The 18,463-nt window shown below is 49.2% G+C and overlaps 1 protein-coding gene across 1 annotated transcript in view; it reads right to left on the bottom strand.

Moving 5' to 3' along the window:
* Positions 1-18,463, bottom strand: part of WDR35 (WD repeat domain 35) — a 119,101-nt gene that overhangs the window by 16,573 nt on the left and 84,065 nt on the right. Inside the window, exons 21-22 of the mRNA XM_073674116.1 lie at positions 4,720-4,923; positions 3,222-3,368 (exon numbers count right to left, since the gene is read on the bottom strand). Of these exons, the coding sequence (XP_073530217.1) occupies positions 3,222-3,368; positions 4,720-4,923 (351 nt within the window). The remainder of the gene's footprint in view (positions 1-3,221; positions 3,369-4,719; positions 4,924-18,463) is intronic.

Below are 18,463 nucleotides of genomic sequence, written 5' to 3'. Positions count from 1 at the left end.
TGATGTCACAGCTCACCTCCTCCTCCTCCTGTACAATGACTGATAACACCTCTATATACAGTAGATAACACAGGATCCACCATTCACAATAAGTGATATCACAGCTCACCTCCTCCTCCTGTACAATGACCAATAACACCTCTATATACAGTAGATAACACAGGATCCACCATTCACAATAGGTGATGTCACAACTCACCTCCTCCTCCTCCTGTACAATGACTGATAACACCTCTATATACAGTAGATAACACAGGATCCACCATTCACAATAGGTGATATCACAGCTCACCTCCTCCTCCTGTACAATGACCAATAACACCTCTATATACAGTAGATAACACAGGATCCACCATTCACAATAGGTGATATCACAGCTCACCTCCTCCTGTACAATGACTGATAACACCTCTATATACAGTAGATAACACAGGATCCACCATTCACAATAGGTGATATCACAGCTCACCTCCTCCTGTACAATGACTGATAACACCTCTATATACAGTAGATAACACAGGATCCACCATTCACAATAGGTGATCTCACAGCTCACCTCCTCCTCCTCCTGTACAATGACTGATAACACCTCTATATACAGTAGATAACACAGGATCCACCATTCACAATAGGTGATGTCACAGCTCACCTCCTCCTCCTGTACAATGATTGATAACACCTCTACATACAGTAGATAACACAGGATCCACCATGTACAATAGGGGATATCACAGCTCACCTCCTCCTCCTCCTGTACAATGACTGATAACACCTCTACATACAGTAGATAACACAGGATCCACCATTCACAATAGGTGATGTCACAGCTCACCTCCTCCCTACGGGTCACAGAGTTTGCCCACTACACTTTCCCATAGAAGCCAATGAGTCAGATCCTGTCTGTTGCGGTCTATGATCCATGTGGCTGCATAGATCTAAATGTTAACAAAAAGCATAGTCAAGATGGCTTTCCCATAATCATATACAGAAAATAGAATAAAACAAAACTCTAAAATCAGAATATTAAATAGACTACACATAATTAATATGTATCAACATCTGATTTTCATTAGAAAAAAATATATAGGTGATGCATGTTTTTTAATTGTATGTAATAAGTACCGGAGTGGTCACAGAAACCTTTACTCCACGACTTCTGTGCCGATCGCAAGAAACTCACAAGTAAACTACTGGTCTTTGTCGATGGCGCCCCGCTTACTAAAGTGCCCAGACATAATAAATCTAAATATACACAGCTGCATTGGAAACTATATGTTCACTTTGTGGAGAAAAGATCTACAATGTCTGCTAATGATAAAAGCCCTCTATACATCAAGCAAAAAGGAAAAATGTAAAAATCTATTTATTCATGCATTGATAATATTACCAAACTACCAAATTACAATGTGCTGACCTTTTAACGGGACACTCTGAGCAAACTGATGCTCTGTGGTTTTACCTACCTACACAGAGCCTGAGTGGGGCAGAGCCTGAGTGGGGGGCGCAGCCTGAGTGGGGCAGAGCCTGGGCAGGGGCAGAGCCTGGGCAGGGGCCGAGCCTGAGCAGGGGCCAAGCCTGAGCAGGGGCCAAGCCTGAGTGGGGTGGAGCCTGGGCAGGGGCAGAGCCTGGGTGGGGCAGAGCCTGAGTAGGGCAGAGCCTGGGTGGGGCAGAGCCTGAGTGGGGGCGCAGCCTGGGTGGGGCAGAGCCTGAGTGGGGGGCGCAGCCTGAGTGGGGCAGAGCCTGAGTAGGGCAGAGCCTGGGTGTGGCAGAGCCTGAGTGGGGGCGCAGCCTGGGCAGGGGCAGAGCCTGGGTGGGGCAGAGCCTGAGTGGGGGGCGCAGCCTGGGCAGGGGCAGAGCCTGAGTGGGGCAGAGCCTGAGTGGGAGCGCAGCCAGAGTAGGGCAGAGCCTGGGTGGGGCAGAGCCTGAGTGGGGGCGCAGCCTGAGCAGGGGCAGAGCCTGAGTGGCGCAGAGCCTGAGTGGGGGGCGCAGCCTGAGTGGGGCAGAGCCTGAATGGGGGCGCAGACTGAGTGGGGCAGAGCCTGGGCAGGGGCAGAGCCTGAGTGGGGCAGAGCCTGGGCAGGGGCAGAGCCTGAGCGGAGCAGAGCCTGTAAAAATCTGTCTTAATTTATTCATGCATTGATAATATTACCAAAACTACCAAACTACCATGTGTTGACCTTTTAAAGGGACACTCGAAGCAAACTGATCCTCTGTGCTTTTACCTACCTACACAGAGCCTGAGTAGGGGCGCAGCCTGAGTGGGGCGGAGCCTGGGCGGGGGCAGAGCCTGAGTGGGGCGGAGCCTGGGCAGGGGCAGAGCCTGAGGGGGGCAGAGCCTGGGCAGGGGCAGAGCCTGAGTGGGGCAGAGCCTGAGTGGGGCAGAACCTGAGTGGGGCAGAACCTGAGTGGGGCAGAACCTGAGTGGGGCGGAGCCTGAGTGGGAAGAGCCTGGGCAGGGGCAGAGCCTGAGTGGGGCAGAGCCTGGGCAGGGGCAGAGCCTGGGCAGGGGCCGAGCCTGAGCAGGGGCCAAGCCTGAGCAGGGGCCGAGCCTGAGTGGGGCGGAGCCTGGGCAGGGGCAGAGCCTGGGCAGGGGCCGAGCCTGGGCAGGGGCCGAGCCTGGGCAGGGGCAGAGCCTGGGCAGGGGCCGAGCCTGAGTGGGGCGGAGCCTGGGCAGGGGCAGAGCCTGAGTGTGAAGAGCCTGGGCAGGGGCAGAGCCTGGGCAGAGGCAGAGCCTGAGTGGGGCAGAGCCTGAGTGGGGCAGAGCCTGAGTGTGAAGAGCCTGGGCAGGGGCAGAGCCTGAGTGGGGCAGAGCCTGGGCAGGGGCAGAGCCTGAGTGGGGCAGAGCCTGGGCAGGGGCAGAGCCTGAGTGGGGCAGAGCCTGGGCAGGGGCAGAGCCTGAGCATGGGCAGAGCCTGAGCAGGGGCCGAGCCTGAGCAGGGGCAGAGACTCAGTGGGGCAGAGACTCAGTGGGGCAGAGACTCAGTGGGGCAGAGACTCAGTGGGGCAGAGACTCAGTGGGGCAGAGACTCAGTGGGGCAGAGACTCAGTGGGGCAGAGCCTGGGCAGGGGCAGAGAATGACACAGATTGAACTAGGGAAGACCAGCTCCGCTCCTGAGGTCTTGACTGAAACATTACATGGTTTATAAGCTTTGCTCATTGATCTTGTGTGTTATATACTCTCCAGGGGAGGGGGGGACAGCATCCACTTATCATATCCTACCATTTCTGTCTGTCTGCAAAGTAGTCACCGATGGCGTTGTACGCCTGCTCCAGCAGAGAATCATCCGAGTCTCCGGATCCCGTCCTCAGCAGCTGCAGCACCCGAAACCAGTCTCCCAGCTTTATACGTAGACTGATAGCGAGATCTCTGGGAAAGGGATTATAGCCACAAAGACATGTATGTTCCCTATAATTTATTAAGTGCACATATGCCCCAAACAAATACACAAAAAAAAGTTTAGAAATAAGGCCTAGGGTCACACGGCGGTATTTCAGGGTCGCATTTCACTAGCCGTGTCTACATTTGCAATGAGAGTGCCGAAATCACTGATACCCCAAAAGTCTAGGTTTGCTTTAGAAGTTATCACCTACGAAAAGGAGAGATGATAGTTTACTGATCAGTGGGGGCCTGCTGGGACACCTATCGATCCAGAGAATAGGGCTCTGACTGAATCGAGAGGTGGTAACACATGTGCTCCACAGGGCTGTGGAGTCAGTAAGCCAAACTTCCGACTGCGACTCCTCCATTTCCATGAGACCGACCCCAACTTCGACTCCACTCCCTCATACATGGCTCATGTTGAAGTAAAAAATTTACTGTAGCACAGATTCATCTCTGCTAAAAGTCTGGACCAGTGTTTCCCAAACCCCATCCTCACGGCCCCCCACAGGTCATGTTTTCAGGATCTCCTTAGTATTGCACAGGTGAGAGAATTCCTGATGCCTTGATGATACTTCAATCACCTGTGTAATACTAAGGAGATCCTGAAAACATGACCTGTGGGGGGCTGTGAGGATGGGGTTTGGGAAACACTGGTCTAGACCCCTAGATCAAGAATAGGACAGACATTTATAGGACATTTCATAACTTTCCCAAATTCTTATGAAAAAATATTCCCCAAAAACTGCATTGAACTACTGCACCCAATTTATTATATATTTTAGGAGTTGGAGTCGGTCCATTTTATACCGACTCAGACTCCACCAAAATGGGCTCCGACTCCGACTCCACAGCCCTGGTGCTCCACCACTCCTCTCATTCCCTATGGGGACCGCTAGGAAAAAACAAGAGTTGTAGTCACCAATCCCATGCAGTCTCATAGACAATGAATGGTGCGGTGGCACACGTGCGGTCATGGCTCCATGATGATGGTCATTTCAGAGCCCCAGTCACGTGATCAGTGGGGGTCCCAATGCTCAAACCCCCACTGATCAGCAAGTGATCACCTATCCAGTGATTAGGTGATAAGCTATTTCCAACATGAGAAGTAATTAAAACTAAATGCCAACATATGCATGGCAGGTAAAAAGTAATGCTTGGCTTATCACCATAACTGGGGAGGTCTCATGAACAATTTTGGATGCTGAACAGAGGCAGCGTATAAATTACTATGTCAATTTCTAGGCACAATTGTTCTATAGTACAAGAACCCTTTACCCACAGAGTAGAAATACCCTATAGAACTCAATACAAAAGCAGTTTCCAGGTAACTTCTTACCTCCTGTCCATGTCCAGATACATCCTCTCTGCTTCCTCGAAACGGCCAAAATAGGCGGACACCTCGGCTTGTTTCATGGGTTCACTCTGCAGATTGCCGAGCCGTTTCACAAATTCTATGCCCTGGTAATCCTTACACCGGACAAAGGCTTGTTCCGCGGTAGGAAGGTCCAGTTTCTGCAGCGCAGCTTCAGCAAGTAAACGCCTGTGTATGGGAAAAGATAAATGGTCCAAAATCAGCTACACACTAAAATACTTAGAAAGAGAAGTGTGACTCTAGTCAAAAGCCAGGAGGGTACGTCATAAACAGAGGGGTGAGGCAAAAGCATAGTCAGGTCACAGTCCGGGGTCAGAATTCCAAGAATGTAGCGGATCAAGGTAAAAGGGGCTAGGCAAACGGATTGTTAATGCAAATCGAATGTCGGTTAACAAAGGTCAAAATAACAGAACTCAAAGCACAGAGCAAACACAAACCAAACTGAGCAGAGCTACAACTGGCAGAGATAAGAGCAGACATCCAGCTAAATAATCTGGGAATCATTACAAACTGGAGGCACCTGTAGGAAATTCAACGCACCTCGGCCCTGGGTGCCTGGACAGTACTCACCAAAATCACAGTTCAGCACGCCCAAGCCCCAGATTGAATGGCTGAGCTGCCACTCACCACACAGAAGAGAAATTGTGAAAAGAAGCTTACATTTCTTAAAGCGCACCCGTTTTTTCACACAAAGTCAGTAGAGAAACATGGTCTGGTTGCCCACATCAAAATAAAAGTGCTTACCAATCTAATGTCCGGGACCCATCTAAAATCTCACGCTCTGTAACCTGCCATCCACTTTATTTGAGTGGTCAGATTTCTCTTGATCAGCATTCTGCCAGAACTATAGGAGTTGGAACATGCTTTTTCTAATTTCCTAGCAGGAACTGTGCTTGATATTATCAATGGCTTGCCTGCCCCTAACTGAAAGAGCACCTCTCTAATACGCCTGCATGCCATATGAAAGAAAGGAGAGCAGGAGCAGAGAGACAAAGACCTGCGCTCACTTCCTGTAGCCAAATAAAGACCACTTATTGTAAAGAGATAAAAACCTGGAACCATTTCCTGTAGAGAGATAAAAACCTGGCTCAACTTCCCAAAGTGAGATTTAGACTCCCTCCCACTTCCTGTAGAGAGATAAAGACCTACCCTACTTCCTGTAGAGATAAAGACCCGCCCCACTTCCTGTAGAGATAAAGACCTGCCCCCACTTCCTGTAGAGATAAAGACCCGCCCCCACTTCCTGTAGAGATAAATACCCGCCCCCACTTCCTGTAGAGATAAATACCCGCCCCCACTTCCTGTAGAGATAAAGACCTGCCCCCACTTCCTGTAGAGATAAAGACCCGCCCCCACTTCCTGTAGAGATAAAGACCCGCCCCCACTTCCTGTAGAGATAAAGACCCATCCCACTTCCTGTAGAGATAAAGACCCGCCCCCACTTCCTGTAGAGATAAAGAACGGCCCCCACTTCCTGTAGAGATAAAGACCTGCCCCCACTTCCTGTAGAGATAAAGACCCGCCCCCACTTCCTGTAGAGATAAAGACCTGCCCCCACTTCCTGTAGAGATAAAGACCCGCCCCCACTTCCTGTAGAGATAAAGACCCGTCCCACTTCCTGTAGAGATAAATACCCGCCCCCACTTCCTGTAGAGATAAATACCCGCCCCCACTTCCTGTAGAGATAAAGACCTGCCCCCACTTCCTGTAGAGATAAAGACCCGCCCCCACTTCCTGTAGAGATAAAGACCTGCCCCCACTTCCTGTAGAGATAAAGACCCGCCCCCACTTCCTGTAGAGATAAAGACCCATCCCACTTCCTGTAGAGATAAAGACCCGCCCCCACTTCCTGTAGAGATAAAGAACGGCCCCCACTTCCTGTAGAGATAAAGACCTGCCCCCACTTCCTGTAGAGATAAAGACCCGCCCCACTTCCTGTAGAGATAAAGACCTGCCCCCACTTCCTGTAGAGATAAAGACCCGCCCCCACTTCCTGTAGAGATAAAGACCCGTCCCACTTCCTGTAGAGATAAATACCCGCCCCCACTTCCTGTAGAGATAAATACCCGCCCCCACTTCCTGTAGAGATAAAGACCTGCCCCCACTTCCTGTAGAGATAAAGACCCGCCCCCACTTCCTGTAGAGATAAAGACCCATCCCACTTCCTGTAGAGATAAAGACCCGCCCCCACTTCCTGTAGAGATAAAGAACGGCCCCCACTTCCTATAGAGATAAAGACCTGCCCCCACTTCCTGTAGAGATAAAGACCCGCCCCCACTTCCTGTAGAGATAAAGACCCCCCACTTCCTGTAGAGATAAAGACCTCCCCCACACACTTTCTGTTGAGTGATAAAGACTCACTTCCACTTCCTCTTAAAAGATAAAAACATGGCTCACTTCCTGTACACACAACAACACATCACCACTTCCTGTATAGAGACAAAGACCCGCCTCCACTTACTGTGGAGGGATAAACCCGCCCCCACTTTTCATAAAGAGATCAAGACCCGCCACCACTTTTTGTAGAGAGATAAAAAACAGTCACCATTTCCTGTAGAGACGTAAAGACTTGCAAAGATTAGCCTCGACTTCCTTTAGAAAGATAAAGACTTAGCCCCTGGTACTGTAATCCATCCCAGCATCTCTGTTGTTAGACATGGATTGCACTTGACAGCAGGCAAGCAATGCAGAGCACATTACACAGAAGGGAAACCCCTATTGCCCGGTACTATGCAGTGATTTTTAGGTGGTAAGAAAACATAATTTATAAATAAAATAACATTTTGCAGGTCATCCGTCTATAACAATATGATGACGTTGTGTGAAGGTGCAGAGCTCATCTAATATGATCTGTAATAAATTAAGCTGCGTTGTTGTTGGATGCTTTGAACAAGGCCAGTATTCATAAATCAGGAAGTCTAACTTTGCGGTCCCAGAAGTTCTCTAGACAATTTATAAGCTTTTTGCCTTGGGGGAACTCCTGACAAAGTTTTTCACTACCCAGGTACTCCTACTTTACTTTCTTTTCTACCTCACAATGCTTAGTGTAGATGTAGGTGAACAATGGGATAATTCTGGCATCCAGTCTGACCCAGATGTGATGACCATTTGCCTTCATCTTTTAGCATGTTGAGTATTTTGCTGCAGATCTTCCACGGTGGAAAACTCCATATTCTATAGTATAGATTTTGCTTCTGAAATCTTGTGCATTTACCATGGTCATCGGTGTAAGTTGACTTGTTGCAGAAGACAAATACAGGCAAAAAAATCTGTTGCGTATCTGGAGCATGCGGATGTACCCTTAGAGGGGTTATCATGGCTGAAATGAAAAGTCTGCAGACACTATATGCGATGAGCACACTTCGCAAGATTTCCCAAAAATCCATGGATATCGCACTATTGTCTTTGAAGCTGCACTGATCAGTGTGCTGCTTGTGTCTCTTCACATCTGATCTGGTAGGAGAATGCAATTATTTAAAGGGGTTGTCCGGGGTGAAATGAAAAGTCACACTTTTTACGGTACGTGCATACTGCATGCAGATGAAGCAATGATAGAACAGGGAGGCTTCAGTCACCCTGTGCGTACGAGGTCTGATGTCCCTACATAACGCCTGCTGTGCGGAGCATCAGGGCTCAGGCTGCAGAGATCAGAGCAGTGGGGGAACGGGGAGAGGCGAGTAATTTTTTTCTTTCTTTTTTGTATTTTTTTTTTATCAAAGTGTGGGGACATTTGGGGGCCATCTACTGTATGTGGGGGTCACCAAACTGTGTGGAAGGCTATGCTGGAGGCCATTATTCTGTGTGGAGGGCTGTGTGGGGCCATTATACTGCGTGGAAGGATATGCTGGAGGCCATTATTCTGTGTGGAGGGCTGTATGGGGCCATTATACTGTGTGGAGGGCTGTATGGGCCATTATACTGTGTGGAGGGCCGTATGGGCCATTATACTGTGTGGAGAGCTGTGCGGGTCCATTATACTGTGTGGATGGCTATATTGGGGCTATTATTCTGTGTGGAGGGCTGTATGGGCCATTATACTATGTGGAGGGCCGTATGGGCCATTATACTGTGTGGAGAGCTGTGCGGGTCCATTATACTGTGTGGATGGCTATATTGGGGCTATTATTCTGTGTAGAGGGCTGTATGGGCCATTATACTGTGTGGAGGGCTGTGCGGGTCCATTATACTGTGTGGATGGCTATGTTGGTGCCATTATTCTGTGTGGAGGGTTGTATGGGCAATTATACTGTGTGGAGGGCTGTGCGGGTCCATTATACTGTGTGGATGGCTATATTGGGGCTATTATTCTGTGTGGAGGGCAGTATGGGCCATTATACTGTGTGGAGGGCTGTGCGGGTCCATTATACTGTGTGGATGGCTATATTGGGGCTATTATTCTGTGTGGAGGGCAGTATGGGCCATTATACTGTGTGGAGGGCTGTGCGGGTCCATTATACTGTGTGGATGGCTATATTGGGGCTATTATTCTGTGTGGAGGGCAGTATGGGCCATTATACTGTGTGGAGGGCTGTGCGGGTCCATTATACTGTGTGGATGGCTATATTGGGGCTATTATTCTGTGTAGAGGGCTGTATGGGCCATTATACTGTGTGGAGGGCTGTGCGGGTCCATTATACTGTGTGGATGGCTATGTTGGTGCCATTATTCTGTGTGGAGGGTTGTATGGGCAATTATACTGTGTGGAGGGCTGTGCGGGTCCATTATACTGTGTGGATGGCTATATTGGGGCTATTATTCTGTGTGGAGGGCAGTATGGGCCATTATACTGTGTGGAGGGCTGTGCGGGTCCATTATACTGTGTGGATGGCTATATTGGGGTTATTATTCTGTGTGGAGGGCAGTATGGGCCATTATACTGTGTGGATGGCTATATTGGGGTTATTATTCTGTGTGGAGGGCAGTATGGGCCATTATACTGTGTGGATGGCTATATTGGGGTTATTATTCTGTGTGGAGGGCAGTATGGGCCATTATACTGTGTGGAGGGCTGTGCGGGTCCATTATACTGTGTGGATGGCTATGTTGGTGCCATTATTCTGTGTGGAGGGTTGTATGGGCAATTATACTGTGTGGAGGGCTGTGCGGGTCCATTATACTGTGTGGATGGCTATATTGGGGCTATTATTCTGTGTGGAGGGCAGTATGGGCCATTATACTGTGTGGAGGGCTGTGCGGGTCCATTATACTGTGTGGATGGCTATATTGGGGCTATTATTCTGTGTGGAGGGCAGTATGGGCCATTATACTGTGTGGATGGCTATATTGGGGTTATTATTCTGTGTGGAGGGCAGTATGGGCCATTATACTGTGTGGATGGCTATATTGGGGTTATTATTCTGTGTGGAGGGCAGTATGGGCCATTATACTGTGTGGAGGGCTGTGCGGGTCCATTATACTGTGTGGATGGCTATATTGGGGCTATTATTCTGTGTGGAGGGCAGTATGGGCCATTATACTGTGTGGATGGCTATATTGGGGTTATTATTCTGTGTGGAGGGCAGTATGGGCCATTATACTGTGTGGATGGCTATATTGGGGTTATTATTCTGTGTGGAGGGCAGTATGGGCCATTATACTGTGTGGAGGGCTGTGCGGGTCCATTATACTGTGTGGATGGCTATGTTGGTGCCATTATACTGTGTGGAGGGTTGTATGGGCAATTATACTGTGTGGAGGGCTGTGCGGGTCCATTATACTGTGTGGATGGCTATGTCGGGGCTATTACTCTGTGTGGAGAGGTGTGTGGATCCATTATTCTGTGTGGAGGGCTATTTCAGGCCCATATTCTGTGTGGAGGGCTATTTGGGGCTATTATTCTGTGTGGAGGGCTAGATGGGGGGGGGCATTATACTGTGTGGAGGGCTATGTGGGGGCCATTATACTGTTGAGGGCTGTGTGGGAGCCTTTATACTATGTGAGACATCGTACTGTATTGTGGGACTGTGTCGCGGTCACTGTAGGCCTCATAACATGTGTGGGGGACTGTAGAGACATCACTGTATTGATAACACAGATGGGGCATCAAACTGTACATGTGGAGGGTACCGTAGAGGAATTCATTGTAGGGGTATCATATTATATTTGGGGGGCATTTTTCTGGCATCATACTTCATGGAAGCTATGAAAGGTTTATCGTACTGGGTGAGAGCATAGGGGAAAAATTACTTTATGAGTAATATATGTCCTCTGCCTTAAAAAGTTGGGAGATCTGCCCTACTATTACGAGGCCTATGTGCCATGACCCCATCCACTCCACTGAAATGGTGATCTATAGCAAAGCTAATTCGTTTTTCATTTTAGATGCATTGGGGTTTGAATTACCTTGATTTTCCCCAGTTAAAAATAAATTGCAAAAATAAACATAAAATAGAAATCTATCAAATTATTTTGCTGTAGGGTAAACTGTGTAAAGAAAAAAAAATGAGAACAGCAGAATTGTGTTTTTTTGGTCATCACTCCTAACAAAAAAATGCACTAAAAACGATTCTAAAGATTATATGTACAACCAAAATGATCCCAATGAAAACTTCAGCTCGCCACAGAAAAAGCTAAATTTCACACAGCTCCATCAACGGAAAAATAAATGAGTAATGGTTTTCAGAATAAGGCGACACAAAACAAATAATATGAAATAAAAGAATAAAAAAAACTATATGAGTTAGTACTGACGTAATTGTACTGACCTGAAGAGTAATGACGTCGGGTCAATGTACGATGTACAACATAACCCAAAAGCAATGGGGTTTTTTTTTTTCACCATTATATGGTAAAATGATTGAAGTTGATCAAAACTACAACTCGTCCCGGAAAAATAACTCTTCGAATAAAGGAATTTGCAACTCAATACCTTCCTGTGGCTTTGAGATAGCCGGAAGCACAACATCAATGTCCGGAAAAAGCCCACCGAAGCCTAAAAGGAAATGAAGGCTACTGTATGGATCTGTTAATCCCAGGGAAAAAACAACCCTGGACGGGGGATAAAAAGAAGAAGTTCTGTTTATTTTCCCTCTGTCTAATACAGGAGCGGAGTCCCGGGCTGAACTATCCGCATATCACTGTGATAGGTTTATGGCCTGTGTAACACCTGGGCAGCAGGTGTCCGTGTAACAAAAAGCAGCCTTGTGGCGGAGTTTATTTTCATACTTCGCTCCATGAGACGACTGTTTCCATGGGTCCGGCATCAGGCGGCATTCCTGCCGCAGTCTAGACCTCAATATATCCGACATTCCTCACCGCCATGCTGGAAGTAACACATACAGTACAAATCCCCTCTATGACCATCGCAGTATAAATCATCCCCTAATCTGAAAACAATCCCATAAATTAGTCCTTTCACAGGGAGAAAAAAAAACAAAAAAACATATTTTTCAAGTTGAAGATCACAGCGCATCCTACGTGGTTTATATTTGTATTTTTTTCTGCTGAAAATCATTTCGGAGTTTGTTCGGTCAACAACAACAAAAAAAAAAAAAAAGCAGAAATCTTTAAAACAAAACCTTGAAAGTTAAAATACAAATACTTAACTTTTTTCACTTTGCTATAATAAAAAAAATTCCTTTAAAAATAATGTTTTCCAGTTTTTAAGGGTCCGATGGCATCAAGAAGATGACCGCGTTATAACTCCTTCATGACCAAGCAAATTATCCTTCTTTATTTTTTATGCACTTTATTTTTTTTTTCCTCCTTATTCCAAGACTAATAACCTTTTTATTTTTCCGTTGACATAGCTCCATGACATAGAGTTGACATAGCTCTATTTTTCTTTTTTCTCTGTTCGCCATTTGTGGGCGTGCTTTTTTGTTTTTCAAGATATTTGCAGCTGATTTATCAATTCTAACGTTTAAAAAAAAAAAAACTCCACATTTTGCCTTAAATTGTTGAGTGCATCATTTTAACCGCTTGTCTGACTTTTTAAAAGCAAAAAAAGAAAGCCAAAAGTAAAAAGCATTTTTTTTCTATTATGCGTGAAATTCATTAATGGAGTTTGACATTAAAGAGTCTGACGCAAGAGATAGCAAAGAATACCACAAGCCAAAAAAAAGAAAAGGGACTTAAAATAAAAAATGATGAATCAGGCCCAAAGCGTTCAATTGTAAAGTAGGAAAATGCAGCCGTTACAGAATTCCCAGCAAACACATCTTGCTGCGGATAACCTAGACCAGGGATGTCAAACTTAGAACACACAGAGGGCCAAAATGAAAAACTTGGACAAAGTCACAGGCCAACCAGTATACAGTATAATGGGCCTCACATAGTCCTCCATACAGAATAATGGGCCCCACATAGTCCTCCATACAGTATAATGAGCCCACAAAGTCCTCCATACAGAATAATGGGCCCCACATAGTCCTCCATACATAATAATGGGCCCTACATAGTCATCCATACAGTATAATGGGCCCCACATAGTCCTCCATGCAGTATAATAGCCCCACATAGTCCTCCACACAGAATAATGGGCCCCACATAGTCCTCCATACAGTATAATGGGCCTCACATAGTCCTCCATAGAGTATAATGAGCCCACGCAGTCCTCCATACAGAATAATGGGCCCAACGTAGTCCTCCATACAGTATAATGGGCCCCACATAGTCCTCCATACACTATAATGGGCCTCACATAGTCCTCCATACAGTATAATGGGCCAGTATAATGGGCCTCACATAGTCCTCCATACAGTATAATGAGCCCACATAGTCCTCCATACAGAATAATGGGCCCCACATAGTCCTCCATACAGAATAATGGGCCCCACATAGTCCTCCATACAGAATAATGGGCCCCACATAGTCCTCCATACAGAATAATGGGCCCCACATAGTCCTCCATACAGAATAATGGGCCCTACATAGTCCTCCATACAGTATAATGGGCCCCACATAGTCCTCCATGCAGTATAATGGCCCCACATAGTTCTCCACACAGAATAATGGCCCCACATAGTCCTCCATACACTATAATGGGCCCCACATATTCCTCTATACAGTATAATGGATCCACATAGGCCTCCGTATAGAATAATGGCCCCACATAGGCCTCCATACAGTATAATGGGCCTCACATAGTCCTCCATACAGTATAATTGACCTCATGTAGTGCTCCATACAGAAAAATGGGCCTCACATAGTCCTCCATACAGTATAATGTGTAGCGTCGGCGTCCCTGCCTCCTGCTAGGCAGGGACGCTGTTCCCCTCACCTCTCCGCTCCGGGCCCGGCGTCTTCCTCCCGCTCTGCTGGCAGCGCGCGCTGCTTCCCGGCCACTGTGCTTAGGGCGCGCGCGCTCCCCCTCTCTTAACGGGGCCGCGCGCGCCGTCCTAAGGAGTCCCCGGCCAATGGCCGGAGTACCTCACCATATATAAGGCACCTCCTCCAAAATGGAGGTGCCCGAGCAATGTTGTTGCATAGCCTATCACTCTGCTTCAGCCCTCAGGTCCCATTACCAGATACCTGCCAGTTACCTGCCAGATTCCTGCTTGATACCTGCCTGATACTTGTCTATCTACTTGCATTCCTGCGGTCCGACAGTCTGCCTACCAGCCCTGCCAGTCTGTCTATGGATCTGATTGCCCGCTCACCTGGGAGCGCTCATCTGCTACCTGCCTGCTAGCCTACCTGGAGGCTCTGCCGTCACGTGCTGTGACCACCTGCCTGTCCAGAGACTCTTACCCGCTCACCTGGGAGAGTCCGCCTGCTACCTGCCTGCTAGCCTATCTGGATGCTTAGCCATCACTTGCCGTGACCACCCGCCTGTCAAGAGACTGTCCCGGTCACTTGCCGTGACCTCCTGCCCTTCTACCCAGAGACTGTCCCCGTCACTTGCCGTGACCTCCTGCCCTTCTACCCAGAGACTGTCCCCGTCACTTGCCGTGACTACCTGCCCGCCTACACTAGGAGCCACCCGCTTCCTTACAAGGACTGCCCCTTTGTATCGTTGCTCAGAGGTTCCACCTCCCAGACCCGTTACAGTTTGCTCGGGCCATGGAACCCGGTGGCACCCAAGCTCCCTCGCTCTCGGACTTGTGTCATGAACTTTCCCGTCAGAGGTCCCAACAGGATTCCATCCTGAGTCATCTGCATAGTGTTAACTCCCGCCTGGACACATTGTCTACCTCTTCGGGAGCTGCCTCCACAAGCACACTTACTACCCCGGCACCGCCGCAGCCCATCAACACCATGGCATCTCTTCCCGGTCCCCGCCTCTCCGCTCCTCCTCGTTTTGGTGGAGATCCCAGCCAGGCACGGGGCTTCATTAACCAGTGCACTCTGCACTTCGAACTGTTGGCACACCAGTTTTCCTCCGACCGAGCCAAAGTAGCCTTCATCATGTCCCATCTCACGGGAGAGGCACTGGCTTGGCTAAATCCTCTATGGGAGAGAGGAGACCCCCTGGTGTCCAACCTGCCAGCCTTTCTCACGGCTTTCCGGAAAGTCTTCGACGAACCAGGACGGAAGACCTCATCCGCATCATCTCTGCTACGCCTCCGTCAAGGAAATCTCACCGTGGGCCAATATGCCATACGGTTCCATACCCTTGCTTCGGAGCTGGCCTGGGATAACGATGCCCTGGTGTCTGTCTTTTGGGAGGGTCTGTCCAGCCGTATTAAAGATGAACTCGCCGGTCGGGACATTCCTACCACTCTCGACGACTTAATAACTCTTGCCACCCGGATAGACATCCGGTTCCAAGAGCGCGCCAAAGAGGTCACCCGTGAGAGGAGGTTTCCACGTCTAGCCCCTACCTTCCAGAAACCCATCACTTCTCCCGTTACTCCCCAGGCGCACTCATCCGAGCCTATGCAGGTCGACCAGACCAAGATGGTCAAGACCCGTCAAGAGTTACGCCGAGCCGAGGGGAGCTGCTTCTACTGTGGCAGTAAGGAGCACCGGATCCGTTCCTGCCCGGAGAGGTCGGGAAACGCCTGTGTCTAAGATCGCTCAGAGAGGTCGTCCTAGAAAAGAGTAAACCCTCTCCATCTCTGTTGCTGTCGGTCTCTATCATCTGCGGGGAGAACCGTTATTTTGAACTAGCCCAACTTGACTCTGGAGCTGCCGGAAATCTCATTTCTCAGTCCCTGGTAAAGAAATACCGCATTCCCACCAAACCTCTAGCTGTACCCTTGTCTGTCGCTGCCGTAGATGGGGGCCTCTTACCACATCCCATCCAACTCATCACCGAAACCATAACCCTGCAGGTGGGAATGCTGCACTCAGAGAGCATCTTCTTTCATGTTCTGCCTGGACTCTCTCACGCCCTCTTGCTAGGCCTAACTTGGCTTCAGAAACATGCACCCGTTCTTGATTGGCAGACCGGACAAGTCCTTCGCTGGGGACAGGACTGCCATAAGACTTGTTTAGTTCCCATCCATCCTGTCCGTCCTTCTCCTACCCCAGCCAATCTACCTGGTCTTCCGGTTCCCTATTGGTCTTATGCGGACGTCTTTAAAAAAAAGGAGGCAGAGACATTACCCCCTCATAGACCATACGACTGCCCAATCGACCTGATGCACGGAGCTACTCCTCCCCGTGGGCGTATTTACCCTTTGTCCGCTGCGGAGACCCGGTCTATGTCTGAATATATTGAGGAGAATCTGGCCAGGGGATTTATCCAGAAATCGACCTCCCCGGCGGGAGCAGGCTTCTTCTTCGTCAAAAAGAAGGACGGCTCACTCCGTCCCTGTATAGACTATAGAGGCCTTAACCAAATCACGGTGAAGAATAAATACCCCCTTCCGCTCATTCCGGAATTATTTGACCGTCTGAGGGGGGCTAGAATCTTCACCAAGCTGGACCTCCGTGGGGCGTATAACCTGGTCCGTATCCGTCATGGGGATGAATGGAAGACGGCATTCAACACCCGGGACGGCCACTATGAATACCTAGTAATGCCCTTCGGTCTCTGTAACGCTCCCGCCGTCTTTCAAGAGTTGGTCAATGACATCTTCCGGGACCTTCTCTACTCCTGCGTAGTGGTGCACCTGGACGACATCTTGCTCTTCTCTCCGGATCTTCTCACTCACCGGAGGGATGTTCGTCAGGTCCTGCTCAGGCTCAGGCAGAACCATCTCTACGCTAAATATGAGAAGTGCCTCTTTGAGCAGACCTCGCTTCCGTTCTTGGGCTACATAATCTCTCAGACCGGCCTACGAATGGATCCTGAGAAACTGTCTGCCATCCAGAAGTGGCCCCGACCAGAGGGGTTGAAGGCTATTCAGCGGTTCCTGGGCTTCGCCAACTACTACCGCCTCTTCATACCGCACTTCTCTTCCCGGACTGCCCCAATCTCTGCGCTCACCCGTAAGGGCACTAATCCCAGAGAATGGCCGCCCGAAGCAGAGGAAGCCTTTCTTTCCTTAAAACAGGCTTTCACTTCCGCCCCGGTGCTGCATCGTCCGGACGGCAACAAACAATTCTTCCTGGAAGTGGACGCCTCCTCCTCTGGAGCCGGAGCGGTACTTACCCAAAAGTCGTCTTCCGGAAGAATGGTAACTTGCGGCTTCTTCTCCAAACTCTTCTCCCCTTCTGAGCGCAATTATTCTATAGGAGACCGAGAGATATTGGCCATTAAGCTGGCACTGGAGGAGTGGCGTTACCTGCTCGAGGGGGCTCTTCACCCGATAATTATTTACACGGACCACAAGAACTTGGCTTACCTCCAGAGTGCCCAGAGACTTAACCTGCGCCAAGCTCGGTGGTCCTTGTTTTTTGCCCGCTTTGATTTCGTTCTTCATTTTCGCCCGGCAGACAAAAACATCAAAGCTGACGCCTTGTCCAGATCCGTTCTGGTGTCTGATCTAGAGGAGGAGCCTAAGCACATCATTGATCCCGCCAGAGTAATGCAGGTGGCCCCCGTGAATCTAAATCGTCTCCCTCCCGGTAAGACGTTCGTAACAGTACCTGATCGGAAGAAGATCCTACACTGGGGTCACTCGTCTAAGCTAGCTGGCCACGCCGGTCAGAAAAAGACCCTCCAGCTTATTACCCGGCATTACTGGTGGCCTACCCTGCACAAGGACGTAATAGACTTTGTTTCAACCTGTGTGTCCTGCGCCCGCAACAAGGTTCCGAGACATCAGCCAGCCGGTCGCCTCCTTCCTCTTCCAGTACCTGCTGCCCCGTGGCAGCATATAGCTATGGACTTTATAACGGATCTCCCTGTCTCTGCCGGTTGTACGGTCATTTGGGTGGTCGCTGACCGCTTTTCCAAGATGGCTCACTTCATTCCCCTGCCGGGTCTCCCGTCTGCACCCGAGCTGGCTAAAGACTTTATCCGCCACATCTTCCGTTTCCATGGCCTGCCCCTCCACATCGTGTGGGATCGTGGGGTTCAGTTCACCTCACGCTTCTGGAGAGCCACATGTAAGCTGCTTGACGTCACCCTGGACTTCTCCTCCGCTTACCACCCACAGTCCAATGGTCAAGTGGAGCGGATCAATCAGATCCTGACCAGTTACCTCCGGCACTTCGTTAATTCCCACCATTCGGACTGGGTGGATCTCCTACCATGGGCCGAGTTCTCTTACAATAATCACGAGAGCGAATCTTCCTCCAAATCCCCGTTTTTTGTAGTCTTCGGTCAACATCCTCGGATCCCATTTCCCGTCTCCACCTCGGTGGACAATCCGGCTGCGGAATCTCTCGTTAGCGAATTCTCCTCCATTTGGGAGAGTACCCGATCCGCACTCAT

The sequence above is a fragment of the Phyllobates terribilis genome, unplaced genomic scaffold, assembly GCF_046119375.1.
Source record: "Phyllobates terribilis strain yellow unplaced genomic scaffold, ASM4611937v1 Scaffold_3__8_contigs__length_932513732, whole genome shotgun sequence".
Lineage (NCBI taxonomy): Eukaryota > Metazoa > Chordata > Amphibia > Anura > Dendrobatidae > Phyllobates > Phyllobates terribilis.
This window is presented reverse-complemented; position numbering and strand designations above follow the sequence as displayed.